The 14580-nt window shown below is 47.1% G+C and overlaps 1 protein-coding gene across 1 annotated transcript in view; it reads right to left on the minus strand.

Moving 5' to 3' along the window:
- Positions 1–681: 681 nt before the first annotated feature.
- The window catches only part of slc6a18 (solute carrier family 6 member 18), a gene marked incomplete at its 5' end in the record, with an annotated part of 29142 nt that continues 15243 nt past the window's right edge, over positions 682–14580 (minus strand). The window contains 4 exons of the mRNA XM_079589845.1: positions 682–1775; positions 2747–2909; positions 3166–3325; positions 5056–5260. Coding sequence (XP_079445971.1) covers positions 1521–1775; positions 2747–2909; positions 3166–3325; positions 5056–5260 — 783 coding nt within the window. The 3' untranslated portion in view covers positions 682–1520. The remainder of the gene's footprint in view (positions 1776–2746; positions 2910–3165; positions 3326–5055; positions 5261–14580) is intronic.

The raw sequence follows: 14580 nt of genomic DNA on the forward strand, positions 1-14580 counted from the left end.
ATTTGAATCAGAGCAGACGATGGTTAACATGTTTACAACAGAAGAAATGCACTGTTTATATATTAATAATCTCCTCTGTTTATCAAACATGACATTTCCCCGCAGTGAACGAGTGATTGACAGGTCAGGATTCACTCCCGTTATTATGAGCTCGTTTCCGCCGCAGAATATACAATAAAAAGGGATATTATGACTGTATATCAGGCGATTCTGGAAAACAGTTCTGAGGGTTTTTTGCTTGTAAACTCGCGCAATGATCTTTAAATGGTTTTCTGGAAATGTAAAGAGCTTCCGCACATGACGAGCTTCAGATTATACGGCTGTAAACACTGGTTACTGGTTACTGACTAACCCGGTCTCATCTGTGATCGGGATGCGGACGAGGTTATGGAGATGCAGAACTCACTGTAATGTGTGACCAGATGACGGATATATGATGATGTTTGTGTCCGAGGGACTTTTACCTGCAAAACATTAATCTGCACTCCAACTCACTGTTCATTACAAGCATTTATACAATTATACATATTCATATACATGTAGCAAGTATCTTATATACCGTATATATATATATATATATATATATATATATACACACACACACATATATAATGCATATGTGTGTGTGTATGTATGTATATATATATATATTTATACATTTAAACATATGTAGCAGCATTTATAAAATTACATATATACACACACATTATATATGTGTGTGTGTGTATGTATATATCACACTTAATATTTGTGTGTATATATACATATAAAAAAATAAAAATCACTTTAAAAAAATTAAATCACTATTTTGAGTTTTGTAAAGATGATATTTACACCTCAGTTTCGTATTGTCCGTGTGATTTTGCAGAATAAGAGTCATTGATGTGTTTTTCCCCGTAGTTTCAGGACAGACATTTGTCACTAATATTTTTTTAAGTAATTTAAATAATTTACAGATGCGGTGAAGTTATGCTGAGCTCTCTCTCGGGCTCGTGTTGTTGAACTGAGACGAGCTTTAGACCGTGAGACGGAGTGTGTGGGGATCTATAGCACACGATGGGTTTATCGTGCACTTACACGCCAACATGAGTGTTTACAGGACTATGATACGCACCATAACCCCCTCGGGTATTCTCTAGCAACTCAAATATTGAGATTTGTTCGTGTTTCTAGAATTGTTCACGGTTCTCTGATGTCGTCTAATGGTCACATGACATGAAGCTAAACCAGTAAAATATGTTTTACTTTGATTTGTTTTTATTTTAAAAGTTTTAGATTTTATGATGATTTAATTTGAAAATTATTTTAATTTAACATTTTATATGTTATAGTTTTGTTTTTTTAATTTTATAATATTTTAGATTTATTTTGATATTTATTTTAATTAGATTTTCAATGATTTAACACATTTTTTAGGATTAGTGGTGTGGGACAATAAAGTGTGTATCATATGCACGTAAAAACTAATTTTAGTGTATAATTTGCACGATAAACCCAATGCGTTGATGAGATCAGCTCTTCTACAGCGCTTTGAAGGTCTGGATGCGCTCGTCGGCTGTGAAGGCCGGGTTGCTGTAGGGGTTCTGGTTCTGGTTCTGGTTCTGGTTGCTGTAGGGGTTCGGGTAGCTGTGTCCCGTCGGTGATCTGGTCTGCCGTCGGACGAGCCTGTAAACGGCCACGGCGGGGATGGAGAGCACAGGAGCCGAGCTCAGCAACACACAGACGGCAAACACCCAGTCCGAGTACGGCTTCACCTCCGGCTCCGGGAACTTCTCCTGCACGGGTGAGTGCACAGTCAGACATCCATTACTGTCTGTTTTTAAAGTCATTTTATATTTGCATTTTTATGATTTAATTAAATATTCTTTTATTATTTAAATTTTTTTATTAATTTTAATTAGATATTTATTATTTAATTTGAGTAAGTATTTGCATTTTAAGATCATTAAATTTACTTTTATTATGATTTAATTTTCTCCATTTAATTCGTTTTTTTATTTATTTAAATATTCATTTTAATTTTATGGTTTAAAATCTGTATGTTTGTTTTGTATTTTTAAATAATTATGCACTTTTATGCTTTATTTTTAATTTTAATTTTTTTACAATTATTAAGTTGAATTTTATAATAAAATTTTAGTACGTGGTTTGTATTTTAAAATAATTTTAATTTAGCATTTTTATGATTTAATCAAATTGTCTGGTTAATTGTTTTTTATTTTACAATTATTCATATTCATTTTATATTTATGATTAATTGAAGTAAGTATTTGGCATTTTAAGATCATTCATTTTGCTTTTATTGCTGTTTTTTATTTTAATTATGATTTAATTTTAGTAAGTCTTTTGCATTTTAAGAAAATTAAATAAGCTTTTTATGATTTAAATTTCTTTTGATTATATGATTTAATATTGGTATGTTTGTTTTTTTCTATTTTAAAATAATTTTAATCTAGCATTTTTAAGATTTTAATTTAATATTCTGTGTTTAATTTTTTAATTTTTTATTTAGGATGTAATTTTAGGATGTTTTTTTTTTTTTTTTAATGTTAATGTTTTCTTTTAATGTTTAGTGCTTTAACTTGGTTTTTAAGACCCACCCTGCTTAACAAAGTCCCCCTTGACCCGTAACCGGTTTAAATGAGCAGCTGCTCTCATATAAAGCGCAGTGAGTGGCATTGATGGCGTCTGGAGCCGGTGGTCCTGCAGGGATAAGCAGGATGAGCCGGTTCTGTTAGCGACTCACATACTGCGGGTTCCAGGCGGGGTAGGTGGGGTGCGTCTGGACCTGCACCGCGACGTAGGCCACCAGCACCACCAGCAGCATGACGGGGCTGATGCCCATCCAGCACACGCGCCAGTACAGGTTCGGCCGGCGTCCCGTCATGAACTCGATGTCATCGCTGAAGCTGGAACACACACACACACACACACACAGTCACAAAACATCTGAGACTCAAACCCTGGGAGCTCAAATATTGAGATTAGTTCATATTTCAAGAATTTATTTTAATAAGTTCACATTTCAATCATGGTCACATGACTTGACCATCAAAAATCATGTTTATCTATTGTTAAGACCACCAACTTTTTCCGCCGAACTGCTTTTAATGATTGTTATTGATGGCAATGCTGTCTTTAGAATGAACTGATGAATTGTCCTACCGCTTGATCCCGTAGAAGCACACGACGCCGATGATCTCGAAGAAGGCGATGACGAGGAGCGGGACGGATCCCACGTAACTGTTGAAGATCTCCAGCCAGTAGTTCCCAGATCCCAGCGTGAAGATCAACGCCACCAGGAAGCTCAGCGCACAGATCAGTCCTGCATTAGCATAGCATTAAAGGGACAGTTCACCCAAAACTGAACATTAGTCCATGATTTACTCTCCCTCAAGCCATCCTAGTGTATATGACATTCTTCTTTCAGACGAACACAATCTGAGTTATCTAAAAAAATATCCTGTCTCTATCATCCATCATAAAAGTGCATCTATCCATCATAAAAGTGCATCCGTCCATCATAAAAGTGCATCTATCCATCATAAAAGTGCATCTGTCCATCATAAAAGTGCATCTATCCATCATAAAAGTGCATCTGTCTATCATAAAAGTGTATCTATACATCATAAAAGTGCATCTGTCCATCATAAAAGTGCATCTGTCCATCATAAAAGTGCCTCTGTTCATCATAAAAGTGCATCTATCCATCATAAAAGTGCATCTGTCCATCATAAAAGTGCCTCTGTCCATCATAAAAGTGCATCTGTCCATCATAAAAGTGCATCTGTCCATCATAAAAGTGCATCTGTCCATCATAAAAGTGCATCTGTCCATCATAAAAGTGCATCTATCCATCATAAAAGTGCATCTGTCCATCATAAAAGTGCCTCTGTCCATCATAAAAGTGCATCTGTCCATCATAAAAGTGCCTCTGTCCATCATAAAAGTGCATCTGTCCATCATAAAAGTGCATCTGTCCATCATAAAAGTGCATCTATCCATCATAAAAGTGCATCTGTCCATCATAAAAGTGCCTCTGTCCATCATAAAAGTGCATCTGTCCATCATAAAAGTGCCTCTGTCCATCATAAAAGTGCATCTATCCATCATAAAAGTGCATCTATCCATCATAAAAGTGCATCTGTCCATCATAAAAGTGCATCTGTCCATCATAAAAGTGCATCTGTCCATCATAAAAGTGCCTCTGTCCATCATAAAAGTGCATCTGTCCATCATAAAAGTGCCTCTGTCCATCATAAAAGTGCCTCTGTTCATCATAAAAGTGCATCTGTCCATCATAAAAGTGCATCTGTCCATCATAAAAGTGCATCTGTCCATCATAAAAGTGCATCTGTCCATCATAAAAGTGCATCTGTCCATCATAAAAGTGCATCTGTCCATCATAAAAGTGCATCTATCCATCATAAAAGTGCATCTGTCCATCATAAAAGTGCATCTGTCCATCATAAAAGTGCATCTATCCATCATAAAAGTGCCTCTGTCCATCATAAAAGTGCCTCTGTTCATCATAAAAGTGCATCTATCCATCATAAAAGTGCATCTGTCCATCATAAAAGTGCATCTATCCATCATAAAAGTGCATTTGTCCATCATAAAAGTGCATCTATCCATCATAAAAGTGCCTCTGTCCATCATAAAAGTGCCTCTGTTCATCATAAAAGTGCATCTATCCATCATAAAAGTGCATCTGTCCATCATAAAAGTGCATCTATCCATCATAAAAGTGCCTCTGTCCATCATAAAAGTGCATCTATCATCATAAAAGTGCCTCTGTTCATCATAAAAGTGCATCTATCCATCATAAAAGTGCCTCTGTCCATCATAAAAGTGCCTCTGTCCATCATAAAAGTGCATCTGTCCATCATAAATCTCATATACACTAGGATGGCTTGAGCGAGAGTAAATCATGGGCTAATTTTAATTTTTGGGTGAACTATCCCTTTAGCACACGGCCAGCCTCATTAGCATAAGTCCAGCATAATTAGCATACGGCAGCCTCATTAGCATACGGCGGTGTGTCAGGTGTCGCACCTGTGAAGATCTCCTTGGGCATCCAGCCGGGCACCACGTGCAGGTCGAGCAGCGGCGTCAGGACCCCCTCCAGGTTCCCGAACATAGAGGACAGGCCGAGGCTGAAGAGCATGATGAAGAAGAGCACGGCCCACACCTGCGACCCCGGCATCTCGATCACCGCCTCCGTGAACACGATGAACGCCAGCCCCGTTCCTGAAGCACTCTGGGTAACAGACAACGTCTCCGTCACACACACACTACCTGACAAACGTCTGCGTCACACACACTACCTGACAAACGTCTCCGTCACACACACACTACCTGACAAACGTCTGCGTCACACACACACTACCTGACAAACGTCTGCGTCACACACACTGCCTGACAAACGTCTGTGTCACACACACTACCTGACAAACGTCTCCGTCACACACACACTGCCTGACAAACGTCTGCATCACACACACACTACCTGACAAACGTCTCCGTCACACACACACTACCTGACAAACGTCTCCGTCACACACATACTACCTGACAAACGTCTGCGTCACACACACTACCTGACAAACGTCTGCGTCACACACACTACCTGACAAACGTCTGCATCACACACACACTACCTGACAAACGTCTCCGTCACACACACACTACCTGACAAACGTCTCCGTCACACACACACTGCCTGACAAACATCTCTGTCACACACACTGCCTGACAAACGTCTGCGTCACACTCACACTACCTGACAAACGTCTGCGTCACACACACTACCTGACAAACGTCTCCGTCACACACATACTACCTGACAAACGTCTGCGTCACACACACTACCTGACAAACGTCTGCGTCACACACACACTACCTGACAAACGTCTGCATCACACACACACTACCTGACAAACGTCTCCGTCACACACACACTACCTGACAAACGTCTGCATCACACACACACTACCTGACAAACGTCTCCGTCACACACACACTACCTGACAAACGTCTCCGTCACACACACACTACCTGACAAACGTCTCCGTCACACACACACTACCTGACAAACGTCTCCGTCACACACACACTACCTGACAAACGTCTCCGTCACACACACACACTGCCTGACAAACGTCTGTGTCACACACACTACCTGACAAACGTCTCCGTCACACACACACTGCCTGACAAACGTCTGCATCACACACACACTACCTGACAAACGTCTCCGTCACACACACACTACCTGACAAACGTCTCCGTCACACACATACTACCTGACAAACGTCTCCGTCACACACACACTGCCTGACAAACGTCTGCATCACACACACACTACCTGACAAACGTCTCCGTCACACACACACTACCTGACAAACGTCTGTGTCACACACACTACCTGACAAACGTCTCCGTCACACACACACTGCCTGACAAACGTCTGCATCACACACACACTACCTGACAAACGTCTCCGTCACACACACACTACCTGACAAACGTCTCCGTCACACACATACTACCTGACAAACGTCTCCGTCACACACACACTGCCTGACAAACGTCTGCGTCACACACACACTACCTGACAAACGTCTGCGTCACACACATACTACCTGACAAACGTCTCCGTCACACACACACTGCCTGACAAACGTCTGTGTCACACACACTACCTGACAAACGTCTCCGTCACACACACACTGCCTGACAAACGTCTGCATCACACACACACTACCTGACAAACGTCTCCGTCACACACACACTACCTGACAAACGTCTGCGTCACACACATACTACCTGACAAACGTCTCCGTCACACACATACTACCTGACAAACGTCTCCGTCACACACACACTACCTGACAAACGTCTCCGTCACACACACACTACCTGACAAACGTCTCCGTCACACACATACTACCTGACAAACGTCTCCGTCACACACACACTGCCTGACAAACGTCTGCATCACACACACACTACCTGACAAACGTCTCCGTCACACACACACTACCTGACAAACGTCTCCGTCACACACATACTACCTGACAAACGTCTCCGTCACACACACACTACCTGACAAACGTCTCCGTCACACACACACTACCTGACAAACGTCTGTGTCACACACACTACCTGACAAACGTCTCCGTCACACACACACTGCCTGACAAACGTCTCCGTCACACACACACTACCTGACAAACGTCTCCGTCACACACACACTGCCTGACAAACGTCTGCATCACACACACACTACCTGACAAACGTCTCCGTCACACACACACTACCTGACAAACGTCTCCGTCACACACATACTACCTGACAAACGTCTCCGTCACACACACACTGCCTGACAAACGTCTGCGTCACACACACACTACCTGACAAACGTCTGCGTCACACACATACTACCTGACAAACGTCTCCGTCACACACACACTGCCTGACAAACGTCTGCGTCACACACACACTACCTGACAAACGTCTCCGTCACACACACACTGCCTGACAAACGTCTGCGTCACACACACACTACCTGACAAACGTCTGCGTCACACACACACTACCTGACAAACGTCTGCGTCACACACACACTACCTGACAAACATCTGCGTCACACACACACTGCCTGACAAACGTTTGCGTCACACACACACTGCCTGACAAACGTCTCCGTCACACACACACTGCCTGACAAACGTTTGCGTCTCACACACACACTACCTGACAAACGTCTGCGTCACACACACTACCTGACAAACGTCTCCGTCACACACACACTACCTGACAAACGTCTGCGTCACACACACTACCTGACAAACGTCTCCGTCACACACACACTGCCTGACAAACGTCTGCGTCACACACACACTACCTGACAAACATCTGCGTCACACACACACTGCCTGACAAACGTTTGCGTCACACACACACTGCCTGACAAACGTCTCCGTCACACACAAACGTCTCCGTCACACACACACTGCCTGACAAACGTCTCCGTCACACACACACTGCCTGACAAACGTTTGCGTCTCACACACACACTACCTGACAAACGTCTGCATCACACACACTACCTGACAAACGTCTGCGTCACACACACACTGCCTGACAAACGTCTCCGTCACACACACACTACCTGACAAACGTCTGCGTCACACACACTACCTGACAAACGTCTCCGTCACACACACACTACCTGACAAACGTCTGCGTCACACACACACTGCCTGACAAACGTCTCCGTCACACACACACTACCTGACAAACGTCTGCGTCACACACACTACCTGACAAACGTCTCCGTCACACACACACTACCTGACAAACGTCTCCGTCACACACACACTACCTGACAAACGTCTGCGTCACACACACACTGCCTGACAAACGTCTGCGTCACACACACTACCTGACAAACGTCTGCATCACACACACACTACCTGACAAACGTCTCCGTCACACACACACTGCCTGACAAACGTCTGCGTCACACACACACTACCTGACAAACGTCTGCGTCACACACACACTACCTGACAAACATCTGCGTCACACACACACTGCCTGACAAACGTCTCCGTCACACACACACTGCCTGACAAACGTCTCCGTCACACACACACTGCCTGACAAACGTCTCCGTCACACACACACTACCTGACAAACGTCTCCGTCACACACACACTACCTGACAAACGTCTCCGTCACACACACACTACCTGACAAACGTCTCCGTCACACACACACTACCTGACAAACGTCTGCATCACACACACACTACCTGACAAACGTCTCCGTCACACACACACTACCTGACAAACGTTTGCGTCGGGGAGGTTTTAATGTGTTTAAAAGAAAAGTCTCTTCTGCTCACCAAGGTTGTGTTTAGTTTATAAAAAACAGTAATATTGTGAAACACTTTAAATCATCAGTTCTCTCTGTGAATATACAGTAAAGTGTAATTTACTCCTGTGATCAACTCCAGTCATTACTCCAGTCTTCAGTGTCACATGATCCTCCAGAGATCAGTGTAATATGAGGATCTGATGCTCAAGACACATTTATGATTATTATACCAGTTCTGTACAATTTTTTTCAGGATTTTTTTGATGAATAGAAAGTTCAAAAGAACAGCATTAATTTGAAATAGAATCTTTTGTAACTTTTGATCAATTTAATTAATCCTTGATGAATAAAAGTATTGATTTCTTGTATTTATTTCCCCCTAATAACACTGATCTCTGGAGGATCATGTGACACTGAAGACTGGAGTAAATTACACTTTACTGTATATTCACAGAGAGAACTGATGATTTACATTATAATAATATTTTGTGTGTTGACGGTGTGTGTGTGTGTTCTCCTGAGCAGAAGAGTGTGGCGGTGTGTGTGTTCTCCTGAGCAGAAGAGTGTGGCGGTGTGTGTGTTCTCCTGAGCAGAAGAGTGTGGCGGTGTGTGTGTTCTCCTGAGCAGAAGAGTGTGGCGGTGTGTGTGTTCTCCTGAGCAGAAGAGTGTGGCGGTGTGTGTTCTCCTGAGCAGAAGAGTGTGGCGGTGTGTGTGTTCTCCTGAGCAGAAGAGTGTGGCGGTGTGTGTGTTCTCCTGAGCAGAAGAGTGTGGCGGTGTGTGTGTTCTCCTGAGCAGAAGAGTGTGGCGGTGTGTGTGTTCTCCTGAGCAGAAGAGTGTGGCGGTGTGTGTGTTCTCCTGAGCAGAAGAGTGTGGCGGTGTGTGTGTTCTCCTGAGCAGAAGAGTGTGGCGGTGTGTGTGTTCTCCGGAGCAGAAGAGTGTGGCGGTGTGTGTTCTCCTGAGCAGAAGAGTGTGGCGGTGTGTGTGTTCTCCTGAGCAGAAGAGTGTGGCGGTGTGTGTTCTCCTGAGCAGAAGAGTGTGGCGGTGTGTGTTCTCCTGAGCAGAAGAGTGTGGCGGTGTGTGTTCTCCTGAGCAGAAGAGTGTGGCGGTGTGTGTGTGTGTTCTCCTGAGCAGAAGAGTGTGGCGGTGTGTGTTCTCCTGAGCAGAAGAGTGTGGCGGTGTGTGTTCTCCTGAGCAGAAGAGTGTGGCGGTGTGTGTGTTCTCCTGAGCAGAAGAGTGTGGTGTGTGTGTGTTCTCTTGAGCAGAAGAGTGTGGCGGTGTGTGTTCTCCTGAGCAGAAGAGTGTGGCGGTGTGTGTTCTCCTGAGCAGAAGAGTGTGGCGGTGTGTGTTCTCCTGAGCAGAAGAGTGTGGCGGTGTGTGTGTTCTCCTGAGCAGAAGAGTGTGGTGTGTGTGTGTTCTCTTGAGCAGAAGAGTGTGGCGGTGTGTGTTCTCCTGAGCAGAAGAGTGTGGCGGTGTGTGTTCTCCTGAGCAGAAGAGTGTGGCGGTGTGTGTTCTCCTGAGCAGAAGAGTGTGGCGGTGTGTGTGTTCTCCTGAGCAGAAGAGTGTGGCGGTGTGTGTGTTCTCCTGAGCAGAAGAGTGTGGCGGTGTGTGTGTTCTCCTGAGCAGAAGAGTGTGGCGGTGTGTGTGTTCTCCTGAGCAGAAGAGTGTGGAGGTGTGTGTTCTCCTGAGCAGAAGAGTGTGGCGGTGTGTGTGTTCTCCTGAGCAGAAGAGTGTGGCGGTGTGTGTGTTCTCCTGAGCAGAAGAGTGTGGCGGTGTGTGTGTTCTCCTGAGCAGAAGAGTGTGGCGGTGTGTGTGTTCTCCTGAGCAGAAGAGTGTGGCGGTGTGTGTTCTCCTGAGCAGAAGAGTGTGGCGGTGTGTGTTCTCCTGAGCAGAAGAGTGTGGCGGTGTGTGTGTTCTCCTGAGCAGAAGAGTGTGGAGGTGTGTGTTCTCCTGAGCAGAAGAGTGTGGCGGTGTGTGTGTTCTCCTGAGCAGAAGAGTGTGGCGGTGTGTGTTCTCCTGAGCAGAAGAGTGTGGCGGTGTGTGTGTTCTCCTGAGCAGAAGAGTGTGGCGGTGTGTGTTCTCCTGAGCAGAAGAGTGTGGCGGTGTGTGTGTTCTCCTGAGCAGAAGAGTGTGGTGGTGTGTGTGTTCTCCTGAGCAGAAGAGTGTGGCGGTGTGTGTTCTCCTGAGCAGAAGAGTGTGGCGGTGTGTGTTCTCCTGAGCAGAAGAGTGTGGCGGTGTGTGTGTTCTCCTGAGCAGAAGAGTGTGGCGGTGTGTGTGTTCTCCTGAGCAGAAGAGTGTGGCGGTGTGTGTGTTCTCCTGAGCAGAAGAGTGTGGCGGTGTGTGTTCTCCTGAGCAGAAGAGTGTGGCGGTGTGTGTGTTCTCCTGAGCAGAAGAGTGTGGCGGTGTGTGTTCTCCTGAGCAGAAGAGTGTGGCGGTGTGTGTGTTCTCCTGAGCAGAAGAGTGTGGCGGTGTGTGTTCTCCTGAGCAGAAGAGTGTGGCGGTGTGTGTGTTCTCCTGAGCAGAAGAGTGTGGCGGTGTGTGTGTTCTCCTGAGCAGAAGAGTGTGGCGGTGTGTGTGTTCTCCTGAGCAGAAGAGTGTGGCGGTGTGTGTGTTCTCCTGAGCAGAAGAGTGTGGCGGTGTGTGTGTTCTCCTGAGCAGAAGAGTGTGGCGGTGTGTGTGTTCTCCGGAGCAGAAGAGTGTGGCGGTGTGTGTTCTCCTGAGCAGAAGAGTGTGGCGGTGTGTGTGTTCTCCTGAGCAGAAGAGTGTGGCGGTGTGTGTTCTCCTGAGCAGAAGAGTGTGGCGGTGTGTGTTCTCCTGAGCAGAAGAGTGTGGCGGTGTGTGTTCTCCTGAGCAGAAGAGTGTGGCGGTGTGTGTGTGTGTTCTCCTGAGCAGAAGAGTGTGGCGGTGTGTGTTCTCCTGAGCAGAAGAGTGTGGCGGTGTGTGTTCTCCTGAGCAGAAGAGTGTGGCGGTGTGTGTGTTCTCCTGAGCAGAAGAGTGTGGCGGTGTGTGTTCTCCTGAGCAGAAGAGTGTGGCGGTGTGTGTGTTCTCCTGAGCAGAAGAGTGTGGTGTGTGTGTGTTCTCTTGAGCAGAAGAGTGTGGCGGTGTGTGTTCTCCTGAGCAGAAGAGTGTGGCGGTGTGTGTGTTCTCCTGAGCAGAAGAGTGTGGCGGTGTGTGTTCTCCTGAGCAGAAGAGTGTGGCGGTGTGTGTGTTCTCCTGAGCAGAAGAGTGTGGTGTGTGTGTGTTCTCTTGAGCAGAAGAGTGTGGCGGTGTGTGTTCTCCTGAGCAGAAGAGTGTGGCGGTGTGTGTTCTCCTGAGCAGAAGAGTGTGGCGGTGTGTGTTCTCCTGAGCAGAAGAGTGTGGCGGTGTGTGTGTTCTCCTGAGCAGAAGAGTGTGGCGGTGTGTGTGTTCTCCTGAGCAGAAGAGTGTGGCGGTGTGTGTTCTCCTGAGCAGAAGAGTGTGGCGGTGTGTGTGTTCTCCTGAGCAGAAGAGTGTGGCGGTGTGTGTGTGTGTTCTCCTGAGCAGAAGAGTGTGGCGGTGTGTGTGTTCTCCTGAGCAGAAGAGTGTGGCGGTGTGTGTGTTCTCCTGAGCAGAAGAGTGTGGCGGTGTGTGTGTTCTCCTGAGCAGAAGAGTGTGGCGGTGTGTGTTCTCCTGAGCAGAAGAGTGTGGCGGTGTGTGTGTGTGTTCTCCTGAGCAGAAGAGTGTGGCGGTGTGTGTGTTCTCCTGAGCAGAAGAGTGTGGCGGTGTGTGTGTTCTCCTGAGCAGAAGAGTGTGGCGGTGTGTGTTCTCCTGAGCAGAAGAGTGTGGCGGTGTGTGTTCTCCTGAGCAGAAGAGTGTGGCGGTGTGTGTTCTCCTGAGCAGAAGAGTGTGGCGGTGTGTGTGTGTGTTCTCCGGAGCAGAAGAGTGTGGCGGTGTGTGTTCTCCTGAGCAGAAGAGTGTGGCGGTGTGTGTTCTCCTGAGCAGAAGAGTGTGGCGGTGTGTGTGTGTGTTCTCCTGAGCAGAAGAGTGTGGCGGTGTGTGTGTGTGTTCTCCGGAGCAGAAGAGTGTGGCGGTGTGTGTTCTCCTGAGCAGAAGAGTGTGGCGGTGTGTGTTCTCCTGAGCAGAAGAGTGTGGCGGTGTGTGTGTTCTCCTGAGCAGAAGAGTGTGGCGGTGTGTGTTCTCCTGAGCAGAAGAGTGTGGCGGTGTGTGTGTTCTCCTGAGCAGAAGAGTGTGGCGGTGTGTGTTCTCCTGAGCAGAAGAGTGTGGCGGTGTGTGTTCTCCTGAGCAGAAGAGTGCGGCGGTGTGTGTTCTCCTGAGCAGAAGAGTGCGGCGGTGTGTGTTCTCCTGAGCAGAAGAGTGCGGCGGTGTGTGTTCTCCTGAGCAGAAGAGTGTGGCGGTGTGTGTTCTCCTGAGCAGAAGAGTGTGGCGGTGTGTGTTCTCCTGAGCAGAAGAGTGTGGCGGTGTGTGTGTTCTCCTGAGCAGAAGAGTGTGGTGTGTGTGTGTTCTCTTGAGCAGAAGAGTGTGGCGGTGTGTGTTCTCCTGAGCAGAAGAGTGTGGCGGTGTGTGTTCTCCTGAGCAGAAGAGTGTGGCGGTGTGTGTTCTCCTGAGCAGAAGAGTGTGGCGGTGTGTGTGTTCTCCTGAGCAGAAGAGTGTGGCGGTGTGTGTTCTCCTGAGCAGAAGAGTGTGGCGGTGTGTGTGTTCTCCTGAGCAGAAGAGTGTGGCGGTGTGTGTGTTCTCCTGAGCAGAAGAGTGTGGCGGTGTGTGTTCTCCTGAGCAGAAGAGTGTGGCGGTGTGTGTGTGTGTTCTCCTGAGCAGAAGAGTGTGGCGGTGTGTGTGTTCTCCTGAGCAGAAGAGTGTGGCGGTGTGTGTGTTCTCCTGAGCAGAAGAGTGTGGCGGTGTGTGTTCTCCTGAGCAGAAGAGTGTGGCGGTGTGTGTTCTCCTGAGCAGAAGAGTGTGGCGGTGTGTGTTCTCCTGAGCAGAAGAGTGTGGCGGTGTGTGTGTGTGTTCTCCGGAGCAGAAGAGTGTGGCGGTGTGTGTTCTCCTGAGCAGAAGAGTGTGGCGGTGTGTGTTCTCCTGAGCAGAAGAGTGTGGCGGTGTGTGTGTGTGTTCTCCTGAGCAGAAGAGTGTGGCGGTGTGTGTGTGTGTTCTCCGGAGCAGAAGAGTGTGGCGGTGTGTGTTCTCCTGAGCAGAAGAGTGTGGCGGTGTGTGTTCTCCTGAGCAGAAGAGTGTGGCGGTGTGTGTGTTCTCCTGAGCAGAAGAGTGTGGCGGTGTGTGTTCTCCTGAGCAGAAGAGTGTGGCGGTGTGTGTGTTCTCCTGAGCAGAAGAGTGTGGCGGTGTGTGTTCTCCTGAGCAGAAGAGTGTGGCGGTGTGTGTTCTCCTGAGCAGAAGAGTGCGGCGGTGTGTGTTCTCCTGAGCAGAAGAGTGCGGCGGTGTGTGTTCTCCTGAGCAGAAGAGTGTGGCGGTGTGTGTTCTCCTGAGCAGAAGAGTGCGGCGGTGTGTGTTCTCCTGAGCAGAAGAGTGTGGCGGTGTGTGTTCTCCTGAGCAGAAGAGTGTGGCGGTGTGTGTGTTCTCCTGAGCAGAAGAGTGTGGCGGTGTGTGTGTTCTCCTGAGCAGAAGAGTGTGGCGGTGTGTGTGTTCTCCTGAGCAGAAGAGTGTGGCGGTGTGTGTTCTCCTGAGCAGAAGAGTGTGGCGGTGTGTGTGTTCTCCTGAGCAGAAGAGTGT

Source organism: Phoxinus phoxinus (assembly GCF_949152265.1).
Source record: "Phoxinus phoxinus genome assembly, chromosome: 19".
NCBI classification, from domain to species: domain Eukaryota; kingdom Metazoa; phylum Chordata; class Actinopteri; order Cypriniformes; family Leuciscidae; genus Phoxinus; species Phoxinus phoxinus.